The following is a 20,172-nucleotide window of genomic DNA, read 5'->3' as shown; positions in this document are numbered from 1 at the left end:
GCCCAGGGCTCCCGGCCACTGCTACCGAAGCCAGAGCCCCGGGCCCTTTAAATTGCCGCCAGAGCCCTGGGGCTCCTGGCCGCCGCTGCAGCTACCATTACCATGGGGCTCCGGTGGTGATTTAAAGGGCCCGAGGCTCCCAGCTGCAACTACTGACACCAGAGCCCTGGAGTAGCAGCAGCGATTTAAAGCGCCCAGGGATTTAAAGGCCTCGCCCCTTCCACCTGAGGGACACCCCCCCCCCCCCCCGCCTCCTCAGGATCCCTTAAGTTACTTTCACCCCTGCCTCCAGGGTTGTCCTGCAGTCTCCAGGAATGAAAGATTAATCTTTAATTAAAGATTATGTCGTGTGATGAGACCTCCAGGAATACATCCAGCCAAACTTGACACCCCTAAAGGCTGGTGCTGTGCCCAGGCAGGGCACAAGGCTCACAGCGAGTATTGCAACCGCGCAGGCAGCCTTCTCAAAACAAGGTGACAATTGATTAATCACCTGGCCACAGAGTCTGGGAGTTCTCAGGTTGGCACCGGAAAGTAATAGTCCGTCCTGGCCACGCCAATGCAGTGAAAGTGGTTTTCAACTCCAGTACTGGCTCTGGCTCTTTGTCTTCATTCCAGATGAGAGCTGCTGAGTCCTTCCACAGGGCAGCCCTTATTCCAGCCACCCGACACCTTTTTGCCTTTGTTCTCCAGCTGAGTTCACGTGTTCTGCCTGGGAGGGGGGTGGGCAGGAGTTCCTGCTATTAGGTGTCAACTGTTCAGTCATTGGGATGGGGCAAGAGGTGGGGATGGGGGTCTCATTGTCTCTTCACATCCTCTGTTGACCTGGATTAGTTTAAACCTGTTCTTTAATGACGCAGGACAGCAAAGTGACACACATACCTCATATCTCCTGAGGTGTTCCAGAAGTGGTGTTAACCCTTTTGCACTCACAGGGTAGCAATGCAAAGTACAGAAGGAAACTGAGGCACACATAAATTCCTAAAAATAGGTCAGAAAATTCCCACTTCTTCACACATCCCATGGGCCTAACTGGAAGACATAGCCCTAAGAATGCAAACTGTGAACAAATCCCAAGTTGTACTTAACAAGGCCTGGTCTGCAATTGGTAATGTTATTTGGCACATTCTTTTAAACGCCCAGTGTTCTGTCCAATAATTATAAATGTAAACACAGCAGAAATTACTGCTGCACAATATAAAAGAAAGACAATTTACCCAACTAATAATCTTAATGTCTGTGTATGTTCTTTACTCAGTGTATATAACTTGTATATTGGGGATTCTATCCCATGTGGCAGATGTAATGGGTTGTTATGACTTCCCTAGCTCATGCACAGTGAATTCCTGTCAGGGTTCCCTCCCCACTCTGAACTCTGGGGTACAGATGTGGGGACCTGCATGAAAGACCCCCAAATGTATTTCTACCAGTTTAGAATCACAGAATCATAGAATATCAGGGTTGGAAGGGACCTCAGGAGGTCATCTAGTCCAACCCCCTGCTCAAAGCAGGACCGATCCCCAATTAAATCATCCCAGCCAGGGCTTTTTCAAGCCTGACCTTAAAAACTTTTAAGGAAGGAGATTCCACCACCTCCCTAGGTAACGCATTTCAGTGTTTCACCACCCTCCTAGTGAAAAAGTTTTTCCTAATATCTAACCTAAATCTCCCCCACTGCAACATGAGACCATTACTCCTTGTTCTGTCATCTGTTACCACTGAGAACAGTCTAGATCCATCCTCTTTGGAACCCCCTTTCAGGTAGTTGAAAGCAGCTATCAAATCCCCCCTCATTCTTCTCTTCCGTAGACTAAACATCCCCAGTTCCCTCATCCTCTCCTCATAAGTCATGTGTTCCAGTCCCCTAATAATTTTTGTTGCCCTCTGCTGGACTCTTTCCAATTTTTCCACATCCTTCTTGTAGTGTGGGGCCCAAAACTGGACACAGTACTCCATATGAGGCCTCACCAGTGTCGAATAGAGGGGAACGATCACGTCCCTCAATCTGCTGGCAATGCCCCTAATATACATCCCAAAATGCCATTGGCCTTCTTGGCAACAAGGGCACACTGTTGACTCATATCCAGCTTCTCGTCCACTGTAACCCCTAGATCCTTTTCTGCAGAACTGCCGCCTAGCCATTCAGTCCCTAGTCTGTAGCGGTGCATTGGATTCTTCCGTCCTAAGTGCAGGACTCTGCACTTGTCCTTGTTGAACCTCATCAGATTTCTTTTGGCCCAATCCTCCAATTTGTCTAGGTCCCTCTGTATCCTATCCCTACCCTCTAGCGTATCTGCCTCTCCTCCCAGTTTAGTGTCATCTGCAAACTTGCTGAGCGTACAATCCACACCATCCTCCAGATAATTTATGAAGATATTGAACAAAACCGGCCCCAGGACCGACCCTTGGGGCACTTCACTTGATACCGGCTGCCAACTAGACATGGAGCCATTGATCACTACCCATTGAGCCCGACAGTCTAGTCAGCTTTCTATCCACCTTGTAGTCCATTCATCCATTTTAACCAGCTTAGGTTAAAACTTCCCCAAGGCACAAATCCTTTCCTCCTCCTTGGATGGTATTGCTACCACCACCAAGTGATTTAGACAAACATCCAGGGAAAAGGGCCACTTGGAGTCCCTGATTCCCCAAAATATTCCCCCAAGCCCTTTCATCCCCTTTCCTGGGGAGGCTTGAGCATAATATACTAACCAAATGCCTTTAATAAAAGTACAGACCAGACCCTTTATCTTTAGGACACTAAAATCAATCAGGTTCTTAAAAGAAGAACTTTATTATAAAGAAAAAGGTAAAAGAAGCACCTCTGTAAAATCAGGATGGAAGGTAATTTTACAGGGTAATAAACAGATTTAAAACACAGAAGAGTCCCCTCTAGGCTCAACTTCAAATTCCAAAAACAGGAATAAACCTCCCTCTTAGCATAAGGAAAATTCACAGGCTAAAACAAAAGCTAATCTAATGCATTTCCTTGCTTTACCTACAATTTTTGTAATCTGAGATGCTTATTTCAGGTAGGGTTTTAGGAGATGTTTTTTTCCTGCCTGGTCCCTCTCTCTGTCCCAAGAGAGCACAAACAAAACCTCTCCCCCTCCCACCCCCAATTCAAAGTATCTTCTTTTCTTATTGGTCCTTTTGGTCAGGTTCCAACCAGGTTATTTGAGCTTCTTAACCCTTTACAGGTAAAGGAGGGATTTTATGCTATCCTTAGCTCTATGTTTATGACAACACTTCTCTGAGGAATTAAGGGACAGAGGTCACAGACTAGTGCAGTCTGTGTGACAAAGGGGTTTTGAGAAGTAAAAACATTTTAAACAGAGATGCAGCTATTGTACATTTTAGCTAGTCTCCTTTACATTACTTTGTTTCCTGTGTCCTGAATCTTTTTGAATGCACTGAAAATCAGGTAGAAAAAAGTTTAATACTTCGACTCCCCTAAATGTGGAAAGAGTCATTGTGTGTCTCTGGTCAGGCATGTCCCAGAACCTGTCAGGCAACTTTATTCATGCATGTGCTCCTTAAAATGCTGTGTAATAAAGCTTCTATACAGCAGCAGTGTGACTCTTCCTGCATTTCCTTCCACTTTGTTGTCATGCCTTTGAAAACAATGGGTATGCCTTTCGAAAGTGCAGGGCCCCAGGCACGTCTGAAGGGTGGCTGGGGGAATGGGATTGGTGCACACACTGGCAAGCACAAACATATATTCATGAAGCATTCTTTAGAAGATATCAAGATGTGTATTCACACCATGTTGACCATCGAATGTCCTTTGAAAAGGTTTCACATTTTGCAAAAAATGAAAACAAAATACCACTGGAGGACTTCACCATCAGCACAAGTGTATGTCGATGGCGATGGTGATAAATCATCATTTGTGATTAATGCTCTAATGATCTGCTTTCATCTTAGTATCTCAAAGATCTTTACAAAAGTAAGGGCTAAACCCTGGTCCCACACAAGCTAATGAGAGTTTTACCACTGAAATCCATTGGACCATAGTTTAGCCTTAATTAATCTCCGCAACACCTCTGTGAGGTGGGTAAGTATTATTATCCATGTGTCAATAACAATGAGGAATAGGACTCAGTAGTTCTGGATCCTAGTCCTATGATCTTACCAGCAGATCATGGCCCATCTCAGGTTATGTGCTTATTTTCCCCACATCAGTTCACTCCTCCAGCATCTGTCACTCGGACATCTCCCAGACTCCGTTCCCCTTGGTGCCACTGTCCAACAAGCCACTGCTCTGTCATCAACCTAAATGCTAGCTGAGGAGGATCTTCTGGTCAACTTTTCCACCATCTCTTTTTCTTCTGTCTTTATCTATTAGAAGAACAGTAGCATTATTCATAGAATATCAGGGTTGGAAAGGACCTCAGGAGGTCATCTAGTCTAACCCCCTGCTCAAAGCAGGACTAATCCCCAGTTTTTGCCCCAAATCCCTAAATGGCCCCTTCAAGGATTGAACTCACAACCCTGGGTTTAGCAGGCCAATGCTGAAAACACTGAGCTATCCCTCCCCCATTACAGCCTCTGGCCTTTGATCAGGAGGATGGGCAATAACTATTGAGGCAGGAACCAGTGCTGGTCCTTGGGTTTGCCAGCAATGCACACTCCTAGGGAAAGCGGGTATTGCTCTTCATTCTTGTCGCTTCCTTAATGCCGCTTATCTCCACTAGCCCAAAGGTTACTTCCAAATCACAGACACAGACCTACCTTTTTATGTCCTGGGCCCAGCTTTTCAATGTGGGCACCTTAGAGTTACATGCAGGTCTCCCATTTGGATGCTTACATTGCCTCTTGGGCTTGTAAATGCCGATTTAATGAGCCTAGAGGTTGATTTGATTCCTAAATGTGGGAATTGGACACCTTGTTAGGAAGCCCACGTGTGATATCTGGGCCAGATGTGTTCCATTATAGTGCTGCTAGCTGTGTAAGTCCTACATGCTCTGCTGCTCATTGTACATGTGTGTGCAGGCCTAACCTGCCGCATTAATAGCACACAGGGCGTGGGGAGAGCTCAGCGGAGCTTTCCTGAAAAGCATGGGGTTTTGAGGTCGGGGAAAGCTGCAGGAATGCTACAGGCACCCTCTATAACATCTGGCTATTGACATCTGGACCGAGCTTAGCACCTCTGGGCCAGCCTCTTTGTGGTGTTTAGATGTTGCTTGTAATGATTAGAACTGGGAGCACTGGCTGTTGGAGTCTGAAAGGACAGGAAACAGGAAGGACGGGGGAGGAGTTGTAGAGGCTGAGGGAGAGCTACCAAGGGTGCAGCAGCTGCTTGGAAAAGACGTTTCCACTTTAAAAAATAAAGCCCTGTAGAAGTCCTTGCCTGGTTACTACAACACTCTTCCAGCCAGGGTTCAAGACTTGGTGGATCCTCATACTAAGTTGCCTGGTTGTTGTCTGAACTCTGTAGAAGAGCACATATCTGTCCATGTGACTCCCCACTGCTTTTCCTCCCAGAGTGTGGCTAGTGAATGTGCTGTCATTGAGTACGCTGTATGCCACAGAACAAGGGTATCACAGCAGCAGGATACATGCTTGCAGAAAGCCATAAAATATACACAGGGAAATGTTAGAGCCACTGGTGCCTAGAGAGGGACTAAACTACAGTGCCTCAAATGTTGTCAGAGATGATCCTCCTTTGAGAACTCTTCCTCTTTTGTGCCCCATGTACCTCTTTGCTTCCAGCACCCTGGTGACTAGTGCAGATCTGACCCAAAGGCTCTGAGCCTAGCAGGACAGCTTTATGAAGGGCAGAGTTTATTTTCTCTGAGCTCTGTATGTGAAGCTTTGTAAGACAGCTCTTGCAGCAGAATCCCCATGATCAACAGCAGAGGAAAGGCTGATCTGGTTGCTGTGTCTGTGATGCTCTGGGCACACCTTTCTGTTTCACTTGTGTTTCTGCATTTGGTTAGCTTCAATGAACTTCCAGTTGTTTTGATTCCTCGAGTTGCTGTTGAGAGTCTCATCCCCTTACTACTGGTTTTAGGTGCTGTACAATACTGCAGCAGTGCAGTGCCGGCTTGGGCTGTGGCAGGAAGCTAGAATAACCCTGGAGGAGGCTGTCAGACAGAGGCCTGAAGGAAGACCCACAAGCCTGGATGTTGCCCTTGAGCGGGTGCAGGTGAGACTGACTATAAATAAGGCTAAGATTTAGTCACAGAATCCATGACTTCCAGCAACCTCTGTGACTTCAGCCTCCGGTGTGGTCGGGAGCTTCAGGGTCCCCCACTGCCTGCAGGGGCAGGGAGCTATGGGGTACCCCCACCACCTCTGGCAGCCCCCAGAGTTCCAAGCTGGCACTGGTGGAGGGGGAACCCCCAATCTTCCAGCCGCTGCAGGCCCCTGGAGCTGCAGGCGGCAGAGGAGCCCTGCAGCCCCAGCTGCTGCAGGTGGCGGGGGAACCCCTGAGCTCCCAGCTGCTGTGGGTGGTGGGGCTTGCAGAGCTGCTGGAGGCAGGGGTACCCCACAGCCCCGAGCTGCTGCAGGCGGTTCCTAGCCCCTGCGCAGCTGCCCCACTTCAGGAAATGTGGGGACCCACGGATCCCCATTTTGTCACTAACATTTTTAGTAAAAGCCAGGGAGGTCAGGGCTTCCATGAACTTTTCTTTTTTGCCCATGACCTGTCCATGACTTTTACTAAAAATATCTGTGACAAAATCTTTGCTTTAACTATAAAGGGTTAAACCCTGGGGATTTCATAGGGCCCAACTTAAAAAGTCTCCACCTGGGCTATGAGCACTCCAAAGATTGGAGTGTTCCAGCTGTTGTATCTGCCCCCTGCCTGCAACCTGCCTACAGTGGCTTTTCCTTCCAAGCATAGAAGTTGTGATAGCCTGTCAGAGCAATTGTCCATCTAATTTAGCATCCTGTCTCAATCACTACCAGATGCTTCAGAGATAACTAGTAACACCATAGTGAACAGTTATGGAATAATCTGGTCATAGGGGAAGTTTCATCTTAGCTGCTGCCAGTTAGGGATCCGCTTGTGTTCTAAAGCACAGTGGTGATCTCCCCTATAAAATGCTATAAAAAACCCTGTCGAATGTAACTCTGGATCTTCTTATTGTCCATAAAAATGGCTAATCCTTGGCGTCAGTGATATCTTGTGACAATGAACCTCAGAGGTTAATTACTGGTTAATTCACCAGTTAAGTGCTGTATTTCCTTTTATTTGTTTTAAGTGTGTTGCTTTTTGATTTCATATCTTGTTCCTGTATTATCAAAGAGGGTAAACAGGAGCTCCTGATTTATCTTTTCTAGACTGGTCATTATTTTGTATACCTGTCATGTCTCATCTTACGCATCTGCTCTCCAGAGGAAACAGTCCCAGTCTTTTCATTTGCTCCTTGTACAAATCTCTCGCCATCCTGCTAATGACTTTTAAGACTCATCCCTGAACCCCTTTCATATCTGTCATGACTTGTATGAGGTAGGGTGACTAGAAGTAAACATAATATTCCAGAGAAAGCTTCACCATTGATTCCAAAAATGGCATTATGCTATTTTCAGTATTATTTTCATCCCATTCTTTGTACTTCATAAAAATTGATTTGCTTGTATGGGATCTGAATGCTAGACTCTAGTTACAATTTACAGAGAACATTAAAATCGAGGAAGATGAACAGGAGAAGCAGATTAGAGATTTATTTAGCAAATCTTATTTCATGCTCTCCCTTCATTTATTTCATGCTTCCCCTTCCTGGTAGCTCCAGAAATCATCTTATGCACAGAAGTGTGAACTATCTTAGCCTCTACATGTTGGTCAAGTCCAGGTCACACTTTTTAAATTACATAATTTCTGCCACATTGAATTCCCTGGATTGACCAGACCCCATGGGGGAAGCAGTATTTACTTTTATTTTTTAAATGTTAAGCTGTGGTTAATGATATCTGGTGTCCTTGGTTTGATCTCTTCCCCACCCCCCACACCTCCCACTGTAGAATCATCTCCTCCTGGAGCCCGTACATGTTCCCCTGGGGGAATTTTTCAGACCACGAAAGGAGGAAGTTGAGCAGCTGGATTCAAAAGATTTCCTGGGTAAACCCAAGGTAAGGCCCCCTAGGCTGCAGAAAAGTCAGTCCTACTGTAAGAATGTTAGCATGGTGCCCTGGTGACTGAGGTCAGCAATGAGCAAACTACGATCCAGGGCTCTGGTTGCTCCTGAGAACGTTACTGCCAGGGTCCTCTACCCGCCACAGCACCGACAGCCTCCTGAGAGCAACATTGCTTGGGCCCTCTGCCAGCTGCAGTGCCTGAGAAATATCAGCTGAGATTCTTTAGACTCTAAGTGCAATGGCTCTGTCCTTAAGAACCAGTCTTTCAAGACATGTGGGCTCACCTAACCAGTCCCACAGGGTTTGACCCTCTGAGCTGTAGCAGATTCCCACTTGTTGTGGGATGACTTTTTTGTTGTTTGGTTAATGCCTTTTAGAGAATATTAGCAGGTCATCAGAAGATTTCTCTTCTCATTTCTGTTATCTCTTCACCCTTTGTGTAAGTGACACAGGCCAGGAGCCTCTTGAGTGCAGGGAAAATGAATGGTTGTGCTCTCAGATTCACTCACAGACATGTAGAAAACCAGCGTGGCAAGAGCTAGAAAACCAAGCCCCTGGAGTAGATGGGGTTACTGCCTGGACTCAGCTCTGCACTCTCCATTGTGCGCTGTGACTTTTTAAGCCCTGCTACTTGGTGCTAGGGACTCGCTCATGGGGAAACCAGGGTCAGTGGCTGGTTCCCAGAGGCAGTTTTAACAGGGCCGGGCTGTTCCTTCATGTGATCCAGAGGCTGATCTGATCTGTCCTCTGGCAGGTGATCTCCTCCGTCATTCCCAATGATGAGTACATCGGATTTGAGCCTCTCAGGCCACAGGTGAGTGGGACAGTGCAATGACTTATGGTAACTTGATTTATGCATGGCAAGGTCATGTAATGGCATCGCTGTCATATAGCTCCACTTAGGGTCCCCAGCCAAAGGCATCCATCAGGATGAGAACCTCTCATGGACTACATAATATTTTAGTGTGCAGAGGTTTCCCTAGGGCTCTGAGTCCTGCATGTCTCCCCCTGCCTAGCAATTCCTACCATCCAATTGCCATATCACTGCAGATATCCTTCCACTCCTCAGACCCCATCAGTCTTGCTTCATCATTGGCCAGAGGGGCTCAGATGAGGCACATAAGTCTCTGCCCCCTGAATGGAGCATTCTTTTCTCTGCACTAAATTAAAGCTGCTGCAGCAGAGTCTATGTAATGTTTAACTCACTTGCCCAGCCGTGTGAGCCTGGTTCCTCCGGGGGAGAGGGGTGCACTGTCATGTGAATGTTAGGAGCGGGGAAACACGCAAGTAGGTTGGTCTCCACTGGGTGGGGTGGGCAGAGAAGAGGGGGCTGCCAGCACTGCTCAGCAGTGTGGAGTGGCCTTGATGACTGTCCCTAAAGTGGTGATTGGTTGCGTGACAAGTGTGAACAGGAGAATAGGAGGGAAAATGTCAGAGACTGAAACTCCCGCTCAGACTCTGCATTTCTGCCTGATACAAGCTATTACAAATCATTGTGGGGAAGTTCTCTGGCCTGTGTTATAGAGGAGGTCAGCCTAGATTATCACAATGGTCCCTTCTGGCTTGGAATCTGGCACTATGAAATAGATGCTGTTGTTTCTCCACAGAGACAGGGCTTTTATGAACCCAGTGTCAATGCTGTGCGGTAAGTAACCAGCCCCAGCTGGCTTTACTCTTCTGTCACTATTTCTATTCATGGTACCTTGTCTTGGCTGCAGAGGTTTTGGTTTGAAGACTCTGTAGCATCCCAGTCCTAGAGATCTATCACTGTGGAGAAAATGCTGTGTGAGAGAAAGGTTTGTGTGACTGTGATAGCCATTGTAGTTAACAACAACACCTGGCACTTATAGAATATTACGGTTGGAAGAGACTACTGGAGGTCATCTAGTCCAACCCCCTGCTCAAAGCAGGACCAACACCAACTAAATCATCCCAGCCAAGCCTTTGTCAAACTGGGCTTTAAAAATCTCTAAGGATGGAGATGCCACCACCTCCCCAGGGAACCCATTCCAGTGCTTCACCACCTTCCGAGTGAAATAGTGTTTCCTAATATCCAACCTAGACTTCCCCCACTGCAACTTGACACCATTGCTCCTTGTTCAGTCATCTGCCACCACTGAGAACAGCCTAGCTCCATCCTCTTTGGAACCCCCCTTCAGGTAATTGAAGGCTGCTATCAAATCCCCCCTCACTCTTCTCTTCTGCAGACTACACAAGCCCAGTTCCCTCAGCCTCTCCTCATAAGTCATGTTCCCTAGCCCCCTAATAATTTATAATAAGTCCACTGGACTCTCTCCAATTTGTCCACACTCCTTCTGTCGTGGGGAGACCAAAACCGGATGCAATACTCCAGGTGTGGCCTTACCAGTGCCAAATAGTGGGGAATAATCACTTCCCTCCATCTGCTGGCAATGTTCCTACTAATACAGCCCAAAATGCCGTTGGCCTTCTTGGCAACAAGGGCATACTGTTGATTCATATCCTGCTTCTTGTCCACTGTAATCCCCTCATCCAGATCATTGATAAAGATGTTGAACAAAACCGGCCCCAGGACCGACCCCTGGGGCACTCTGCTTGATACTGGCTGCCAACTAGACATCGAGCCGTTGATCACTAGCCATTGAACCCGACAATCTAGCCAGTTTGCTATCCACCATATAGTCCATTCATCCAACCCATGCCTTTTTTTAAACTTGCTGGCAAGAACACTGTGGGAGACCATATCAAAAGTTTTGCTAAAGTCAAGGTATATCACATCCACTGCTTTCCCCATATCCACAGAGCCAGTTATCTCATCATAGAAGGCAATCAGGTTGGTCAGGCATGTCTTGCCCTTGGTGAATCCATGCTGACTGTTCCTAATCACCTTCCTCTCTGCCAAGGGCTTCAAAATGGATTCCTTGAGGACCTGCTTCATGATTTTGCCAGGGACTGAAGTGAGGCTGTAGTTCCCTGTGTTCTCTTTTTTCCAATTTTTAAAATATGGGCACTATATTTGCCTTTTTCCAATCATCTGGGACCTCCCCGATCACCACAGATTTTCCAAGATAATGGCCAATGGCTCTGCAATCACATCAGCCAACTCCCTCAGCACCCTTGGATGCATTAGATCTGGACCCATGGACTTGTGCACATCCATTTTCTAAATACTCCTTAACCTGTTCTTTCACCACTGAGGGCTGCTCACCTCCTCCCCATGCTGTGCTGCCCAGTGCAGCAGTCTGGGAGCTGACCTTGTCTGTGAAGACCGAGGCAAAAAAAGCTTTGAGTACTTCAGCTTTTTCCACATCATCATCTTCCACATCACTATGTTGCCTCCCCCATTCAGTAAGGGTCCCACACTTTCCCTGACCTTCTTCTTGTTACTAACATACCTGTAGAAACCCTTCTTGTTACCCTTCATGTCCCTTGCTAGCTGCAACTCCAACTGTGCCTTGGCCTTCCTGATTACACCCCTGCATACTCTAGCAATATTTTTATACTCCTTCCAAGTTATCTGTCCAAATTTCCACTGCTTGTAAGCTTCCTTTCTGAGTTTAAGTTCACCGAAGATTTCACTGTTAAGCCAAGCTGGTCGCCTGCCTTATTTGCCATTCTTTCTGCACTTCGGGATGGTTTGTTCCTGTGCCCTCAATAAGGTGTCTTTAAAATACAGCCAGCTCTCCTGGACTCCTTTCCCCCTCATATTATCCTCTCAGGAGATCCTGCCCAAGGGAGTCTAAGTCTGCTTTTCTGAAGTCCAGGGTCTGTATTTTGCTAGTCTCCTTTCTTCAGGATCCTGAACTCAACTATCTCATGGTCACTGCTGCCTAGGTTGCCACCCACTTCTACGTCCCCTACTTCTATAACACCTTGCAAGGATCTCAAAGCCCTTTGCAGACATAGATTAAGCCTCACAGCCACCCTGTGAGGAAGCTAAATACCGTGTCACAGGTTGGGAAACAGAGACAGAGAGAGGTTAAGTGACCTGTTCAAGACCACATAGTAAGTCAATGGCAGTGCCACTATTAGAACCCACAACTATTGACTCTCAGTCTTCTGGCTCTAGCCCCCAGGACAAGACTTCCAAATGCTCCTGTCAGCACTGCTGTAACTGGGGCCAAATTCAGCCCTGGTCTGAGGAGGTGCAGCTCCATTGACTTCCCTGGGTTTGTGCTTCCAATACTCCAGGGCTGAATCTGGCCCCTTGTTTTCATCTGGAAAAGCTAGAAGGTGGTTCCTGAATAGGGTTGCCAACAGTCTAACTGCACAAACCCAAACACCCATGCGCTGCCCCCTTCCCTGCCCCTTCTCAGAGGCCCCTCCCCCCCCACTCACTTTCACAGTGAGTCTGTGGCAAGGGGTTGGGGTGTGGGAGGTGGTGAGGGCTCCAGCTGGGGGTGCAGGTTCTGGAGCAGGGTTGGAGATGTGGGGTTTGGGGTGCAGGCGGGGGTGCAGGCTCTGGGAGGGAGTTTGAGTGCAGGAGGAGGCTCGGGGCTGGGGCAAGGGGTTGGGCTCCAGTTGGGAGGCGCTTACCTCGGGTGGCTCCCGGAAGCCTACCTACCCTGGCTCTGTGCGATTGCAGGCACTGCCCCTGCAGCTCCCATTGGCCACAGTTTCTGGTCAATGGGACCTGCAGAGCTGGCGCTCAGGGCAGGGGCAGCGCACAGAGATCCACTGGCCGCCCCTGCGCCTAGGAGCCAGATTACTTCTGGGAGCCACGTGGAGCCAGGGTAGGTAGGCAGGCTGCCTTAGCCGTGCTGTGCCGCCGACTGGACTTTTAGCAGCCTATTAAAATCTCCCAGATTGATTTCAATAGCCTCCAGGAGATTGTGGCTAATTCCAGAAGACTCCCTGTCAATCTGGGAAGGTTGGCAACCCTATTCTTGGAGCCACTTGAAACTCGACATTTTCATTCAGCAGGAAATGCTGACATTTTGAAATTGTTTTCATTCCAAATCTAAACAAAAATGAAAAATTTAAATTTCCTGTGAAACGAAGTTTTCCAAAACTGTTTGTTTCAGGTCAGTCAGAATGTTCCATTTAAATGAAATTGAAATGTTTCATTCTGATTCCAGCCGTTTATTTTACACTATAACTTATAGACTATAAACGCAAATACATTTCTAAATGAAAGGGCATTTCAAAACAACAACAAAAAAAATCAAAATATTCTTTTTTGATCGGGTTGATCTTATTGAAACACTTGTAAGGAAACATTTTGTGAACCAAAATTTGTCAAAATCAATACATTCTGACAGAAAGTTTTTATTATATTGAAATGGTATTTTCTGATGGAACAATGCTCTGTCAGGAAAGTTGCACCCAGCTCTAGAGTTCACACACTAGAACAGAGGTGGGCAAACTACAGCCCAGGGGTCGCATCCGGTGCTCCAGACCTTTTAATCCGGCCCTCAAGCTCTGCCAAGGCACGGGGGCCAGGACTTGTCCCGCTCCGCGCAACTCCCACAAGCAGCGGCATGTACCCTCTCCAGTTCCTACACTTAGGGGCAGCCAGGGGGCTCCACAGGCTACTTCCACCCCAAGTGATACCTCCGCAGCTCCCATTGGCCAGAAACTGTGGCCAATGGGAGCTGCAAGGTTGGCGCTTGCAGACAGGGAAGCATGCAGACCCACCTGGCCGCGCCTCCGCATAGGAGCCGGAGAGGGGACATGCCCCTGCTTCTGGGAGCTGCTTGAGGTAAGCACCACCAGGAGCCTGCACTCCTGACCCCCTCCTGTGCCCCAACGTCCTGCCCCATCCCTGATTCCCCTTCCACCCTTTGAACCTCTTCATCCCAGCCCGGAGCAACCTCCTGCACCCCCAACCCCTCATCCTCAGCCCCACTCTAGAGCCCACACCCCAGCTGGAGTTTCCCTGTGGGAATTCTCAGAAATGGCTGGAAGGCAAAAGAGGGAACCTCTGTCTGCGCCAGTCTGTCCCATCATCTGCTGATGGCGTGTTCTTCTCCAAAAGTTCATGGGTTATCATCTCTGACAGACCATAAATATGATAATTGCACCATGGAGACACAGCCCAAGGCTACTGCTGCCTATGAGGGGAGATGTGCCCAAGGGAAGCATTCTCGAGCTTACTCAGCTCACAACTGAGAGTATGTGGCGAGGAAGGATCACCCTGTGGGAGGAAGGATGGGCTCGTGGTTAGAGCTCTGAAGTGAGACACTGGATCTGGGTTTCCAGCTCTACCACAACCCTCTTGTCATTGGACCTTGGACAGATTTAGGTGTCTAACTGGGTGTGGAGCCCCAATGAAAGTCCAGTCTGAACTGTAGGTGCTGAGCTCTTCTGAAAATTTGTCCCTTGATCACTCTTTGCCTTAGTTCCTCATCTGTAAAATGGGGGTAATGATGCTCTCCTACTGCACAGCGGTGTGGGAAGGAGACAGTCCTTGATGTTTGTGAAATGCTATGGGGATGGAGGCATGTAAGTACTAAGAACAGAGTAGAAGGGTGTGGCTTTCCTCAGACGCCAGTGAAACGACAGGTCCTCCAGCAGAATGCAGGGGGGACTCCACCCCAGAGAAGCGTGGCATTGTTCCAGGGTGCACTGGCACTTGAGGGCCAGTGATTCTCCTACAACTCTTTATATTTCAAAGTGCATTGGCAGAAGAGCCAGTGGAAAGGCCACAGGATGGCAACGGCTATTCCTAGCCTGAATGTCTCCAAGAAGGATAACCAGAGGGGCAAAGAGAAGGGCATCCCATTAAAGCCAGTGGTGTCCACACCCCACAGTGGGAGAGTGACAGCCCCAAAGGGTGCTGAGTAAAGCTGTTCCTTTTTTTCCCCCTCTCCAGAGACCACAATTCAGGTTACTATCGAGTCGTGACTCATTATTACCCAGAGGGCTCTGAAGAGATGGCAGTGAAGGGCAGCACCATCATCTTTGTACTAAATAAAGGGGCAGATGGCTGGGCTACAGCCATATGGGACGGACAGGTATGTGGAACTGGCAGGCTGGCACTCCTGCCTCTAGCACAGCATCAGTAGACACTACAGGACTCCCTGCCAGCTGGGGCTTGCTGAGGCTTTAATAGGATGCTCCTTTGGTAGCTCTCAGGAGCAGGAGCAGCCAAGAGGGTGGGATATGACATTAACTTCTCTGAAGCTGCCAGTTCACTTTCATAGATTGGACACTGATGGGGTGACGACTCACTGCTGCGGCGCTTCCTGCTGGTTGTCCAGGGAATTAGCTCTTTTCAGCCAGGAGCGCCCTCTGCCGGTCGGTGTCTCGCCTGCTGCTGGCCCTGTGCCCCTCCCAGACCCCAGTGCCCTTCTAGATTAGGGTTCTGCCCCCTGGCAATAACCCCTCAGTCTGGGTCTCCCCTCCCCAGGGGACCCCCAACCCCCTGTCCCTTCCTTACCTCAGTGGCTACTGTCAGTCATCATCTAGCCCCCACTCCCTGGGGCAGACTGCAGTCTGTACCACTCATCATTGACAAGGCGGGGGGTCAGACCAGCTGCCTCTGTCTAGGTCTGGGCTGGGCTGCTCCTCTGCAGCCTTAGTACCCTTTTGTGGGCCTTTACCTCAGACTGCAGCTTAGGGCTCTGCTAGGCTGGAGCTCCCCAGCTCCCTCTGCCCTAGGTACCCTCCTCAGCTTCCTAGTCAGCCAGGTCCTCCTCTCTCCACGTAGCTAGACAGAGTGTCTCTCTCAGCCCCTGGCTAACAGCCCTCTTATAGGGCCAGCTGTGGCCTGATTGGGGCATGGCCCCACCTGTGGCTACTTCCCCCAGTCAGCCTAGCTTTCCTCCGGCTACAGCCCTCTCTTTGGGCTGTTTTAAGCCCTTTGAGGCATGGCAGGGTGACCACCCCACCACAGACACTAACAGCAGCAGCTGTTAAGGGCTGTTCAGATCCCAGTGACTTTTCCCCGTCATCTCTCTAATTCCATTGGCCAGTAAACTGGAGAGCTCAGCTTTTTCTGATCCTTATCCCTTCCGACACACATGGATCCTGCATAGGGATTATGCAACTAGAAACATTCGGCGAGAACCACTAGCAGGTGCACAATTCACACTAATTGTGAAGCCTCGCCTCCTGCAGAATAAAGTGCACAAAATGTGTCTAGGGTTCATTCAGTGGCCTGCTCGCAACTGCCGTATGGAAAGCAGGGTCCTCAGAAGGGAGAGCAATGTGCTGCTGTGTCCGCAAGTGGGCATCACCTCCCACATGCAATCCTCAGTAGGCCAATTTAACATTAGAGGCCAGGAGCCCCGTCATGGGCCAGGATCGCTCTGTGCTGTGACCTGTACTAACTCAGAATAAAGGGCAGTGCCTGCTCCTAAGAGCTTACAATCAAAGTATAAGGCAGAGAAAACAGGTGAGTCCAACAGGCAGATGGGCGAGCACAAGGAAACAGTGAGGTAAGACTGGTCAGTCTGACAGGCAGTAGTCTCAGCAGCCTAACCATTGTCAAGTTCTCTGGTAGGTATCACAGCACAGGAGAGTTATAAAGAGGAAACCGAAGAAAGATGGAGGCAGCTCCTCCCGCGTGTGAGGGGCAACATGGGAGGAAGCACAAAGGTACCTCTTTAAAAGTTAACAAGTGGGTGAGGAAGGCTGGCGGCTCAGAGGCAGGATTCAACATCTTGAGCGATGATGGGTAGGTGGGGACAGGCTGTGAAGGGCCTTGAAAGCAATGGCGCATAGTTTGTGTTTGTGATGATGGAGAAGGGTGGGCCAGCAGACAGAGTGACCTGGTCAGAGTGGCATGCCAGGAAATGACAATGCCACAAGGGTGTGAATGACTGAGGGGCAAGGTGGGGTTGTCAAGACCAGAGAAGACAATCTCCTGCACCGGGCAGAAGAGTGTCTGTTTCCGCTCAATGCAGCCTGGTTTCACCTTATTTTCTGTTCTGCTCTGTATTTCCCCAGAAACTGCGTATACCGACCTCTCACCTGGAGCCTGTTCATGCCCCCAAGGCTGATAAATGGGTAAGGGGACAATCTTGTGACTATGGGGTGTGGAAGGGAGAGAAAACACAGCCAGGCCACTTGTGCTGTGTGTCTGAACCACAGAGCAAGGCAGTGGGCTCTCTCTTCAGAAACACCCCATGTGTAGGTTCAGGGCTTTCAGCCAGCGAGGGACAATGCAAAATCCAAGCAGCAGGCAAAAGGTGAATTTTTTCCACAGCTCTGATCTATTTCCTGCAGTCGAAGCTTCCATTTTGGAAAAATCCATTTCTTTTACCCCCTCCTCCTCACAGCCAGGACCCTCCATATTATAACCAATGCAGCCTTGCTTTAATGGCTTGACCTGTCTGAAAGCTGTCTCCACTTGAATCCTCCAGCAGACAAGGTGTGACTCACACACATGCGCCTACTGCAGCAAGCAGGGAATTTCAGAGCCCACTTTCGTTCTGACATACTAGTGGCCTCTAGAGAATGAACTTCCACTGTCCCTACTGTAGTTGAGAAACTGGCTCTTCAGGCCTGACTCTGTTATCATTTATCCCATGGAGTTGGTAGTGTTCCCTGCTGTAAAACCATTTCAGTGCAGACACCCAGTCTGTTCAGTGCAGAACCTTGGAGCTGAGTGAGGGGCAGATAAGCCCTTGGGTCAGAGGGATCAGCCATGGAAATCCCAGTGAAGATGGATTCCATTTTTGCTCAGATGGGGAGGTGGCTGTCCCCAGACTAAATGTGGGGTCTGGATCCCAGAGAGGTGAACAGAGCTAACAGTGCAGCAAAATAAAACAAACCCGTATGGGTACCAGGTGGGTAACCACCGTCTGGGGAAGCCTGGAGGAGCCTGAGTACTCCATGTCATACCTGAGTTAATGAATCAGCAATCCCTGAGGCTCTGCCCACCTTTAAAGTCATAGCCTGCAATCTACTCAGTGACGCAAACCAGCTGCCACCTGCCCCTTCTGGCCAGTGGGGAACAAGGGAGCTGATTTCCCAAAACTTCAGTTCCTTAGAACTGTTCTGCTTCACAGTGGCCTCAGCCACACTCTCCTCACGTGTCTGATCAGTTCGTTTTCATTTTGTTCTCTTGCAGAAAGTCAGTAATGGGATCCCTCTTCCCCCTGTTAAAGTACCCCCCAACCGGCCCCACTTGCAGGAAATGGACCAGCAGCAGCCAGGTAAATCCTGCTTTCTGGGACTGAAGGGGCATGTGGGGGTAAGGATCCCAATGGGAGTTGTGTGGGATCACCCACCAGTGCCCCAAAACACCACTGCTCTAGGGAACCTACACTACCGGCAGGGCTAGTTCCCCACTTGCAGCATGTGGTTCTGGGATGGACTGACCGTGTAACCCAAGAGCACCTTGGTAGCAGGGTAGATCATGTGTGTCAGGGATGACTGCACACACTTTGCTTCGCTGTGGCCCACTCATTCTGCTCTGAACAGAGACTGGGGGCCACAACTGTGTCCAAATAGAAGTGAACTGGTTGGCAGGCACCTGGTGATTCAGAGCTGGTGCGCAATAAATGCAGCTGCTGCCATTTGTCACTTGCCCCCCTTGCTATGGTGACGAGTGCAGGCAGGGTTCTATACACCTGTCCCGAGAGGGGAGGATGGACAGCTCCGGCCGTAGAATCGGTGGCTTCTCGTGCTGCCTGGAGTCCCTCCAGATGTGGCTCAGTGGGACCCCCCCAAAGCTGACCAACCCTATCTCCTCCAAAGAGGCCCTGCCCATTGTCATGATGGCTGTTTGGCAATGTTTTGCCCTGCAGGACCTCCTGAGGGAGAAGACACTGCTGCAAATGATGCTGATCCGCAAGCAGACTCGCAGGTGCAATGTTCCCCAATGTCACAAACCATTAAGGCTATAAAATCACTGCTGCCAAAGGTAAGGGTGGATTCAGCCCACTTCCCCCAAAACTCCAGAGCCACCACAAAACTTTGGGGCTCACTGGAAAGCCTTTTCTTCCAGACCAGTTCCCCCTCCCCCATCCCAGAGAGATCCTAACTCCCAGATGGACTTTTGTCTGTTACTCTTGAGTCCTTGATCTTCCTCTTCTTCTGTCTCTCCCGGCCCAGACTGTTGCTCTGTGCTGTTAACAACCACTATGTTCTATCACAGAGAGCGCTGCATTTCTGGGGTTAGAGAAATCATCTCTGTATCCTTTTCCTACCTCACATTGGACTTGTGCCTACAGAGCCTTTCTTTGTCAGAGGCAGCTGCTGATGAGGTCACCAGCAGCCCCACTTTATTTGGCACAGCCACTAGACCGCCTGTGATTTTGGAGTCAGTGCTGTGTCAAGCTGCATGGATTGGCAGCTGAAATTTCCACAGGAAATTATGGGACCTGGCAGCATCATCTCAGGGACATGTTTGCATGATAATACAGGGAGTACCTGTCTCCCCTCTGGAGCTGAATACTCCTATGCTGAATACTCCTGTGCCGAGCAGATGTGTCTGAGTTATAGGATTCAGATCCAGACGCTTCCAAAAGGAAAAATGGAAGTGTTTGGATCCAGGGTTTGGAGAAATGCCCCCCACATGTGAAATTCACATCTGGATCCTGGCTCATATTCTATGCCACGTGGAGTTTGGTGGCACTGAGGTTGGCATTTGGGTTAAGCCCCCCCCCCCTTGACTCTGGTTATGGAAGGATGGGCTAGTGGTCGGGGCACTGGCCGAGATGTGGGAGACCTGTGTTCGGTTCCTTGTTCCACCAGGGACTTCCTGGGTAAGTCACTTCATGTCTCTGTGCCTCAGCACCCCAGCTGTGAAGGGGAGATAATAATATTTCTGTACCTCACAAGGACATTGTGAGGATAAATACATTAACTGATTGTAAAGTGCTTTGAGCTCTGCTGTTCCTCAGATGTTCTTGTCAACTGCTGGAAATGGCCCACCTTGAATATCACTACAGAAGGTCCCCCCCACCCCCCGCTCTCCTGCTGGTAATAGCTCAACTTAAGTGATCACTCTGGTTACAGTGTGTATGGTGAAAAGAAAAGGAGTACTTGTGGTACCTTAGAGACTAACCAATTTATTAGAGCATAAGCTTTCGTGAGCTACAGCTCACTTCCTCAGATGCATATCGTGGAAACTGCAGCAGACTTTATATATACACAGAGAATATGAAACAATACCTCCTCCCACCCCACTGTCCTGCTGGTAATAGCTTATCTAAA

At 49.0% G+C, this 20,172-nt stretch overlaps 1 protein-coding gene across 8 annotated transcripts in view; it reads left to right on the top strand.

Annotated features, from left to right (window-relative positions):
• NOXA1 (NADPH oxidase activator 1) overlaps window positions 1-20,172 on the top strand; it is a 56,275-nt gene that overhangs the window by 16,984 nt on the left and 19,119 nt on the right. For 7 of the 8 annotated variants that reach the window (XR_012155270.2, XR_012155269.2, XM_073314592.2 and 4 more), the window contains 8 exons: window positions 6,017-6,151; window positions 7,972-8,079; window positions 8,840-8,899; window positions 9,693-9,730; window positions 14,879-15,020; window positions 16,957-17,016; window positions 18,083-18,167; window positions 18,762-18,877. Coding sequence is in view for 6 of the 8 variants with exons in the window: in XM_073314592.2 (XP_073170693.1) it covers window positions 6,017-6,151; window positions 7,972-8,079; window positions 8,840-8,899; window positions 9,693-9,730; window positions 14,879-15,020; window positions 16,957-17,016; window positions 18,083-18,167; window positions 18,762-18,877 (744 nt within the window). In the remaining 2 variants the exon portion in view is untranslated. The remainder of the gene's footprint in view (window positions 1-6,016; window positions 6,152-7,971; window positions 8,080-8,839; window positions 8,900-9,692; window positions 9,731-14,878; window positions 15,021-16,956; window positions 17,017-18,082; window positions 18,168-18,761; window positions 18,878-20,172) is intronic. The other variant, XM_078849069.1, reaches the window with a different exon arrangement.

Source organism: Lepidochelys kempii, chromosome 16, assembly GCF_965140285.1.
Source record: "Lepidochelys kempii isolate rLepKem1 chromosome 16, rLepKem1.hap1, whole genome shotgun sequence".
Classification (NCBI taxonomy): domain Eukaryota; kingdom Metazoa; phylum Chordata; order Testudines; family Cheloniidae; genus Lepidochelys; species Lepidochelys kempii.
This window is presented reverse-complemented; position numbering and strand designations above follow the sequence as displayed.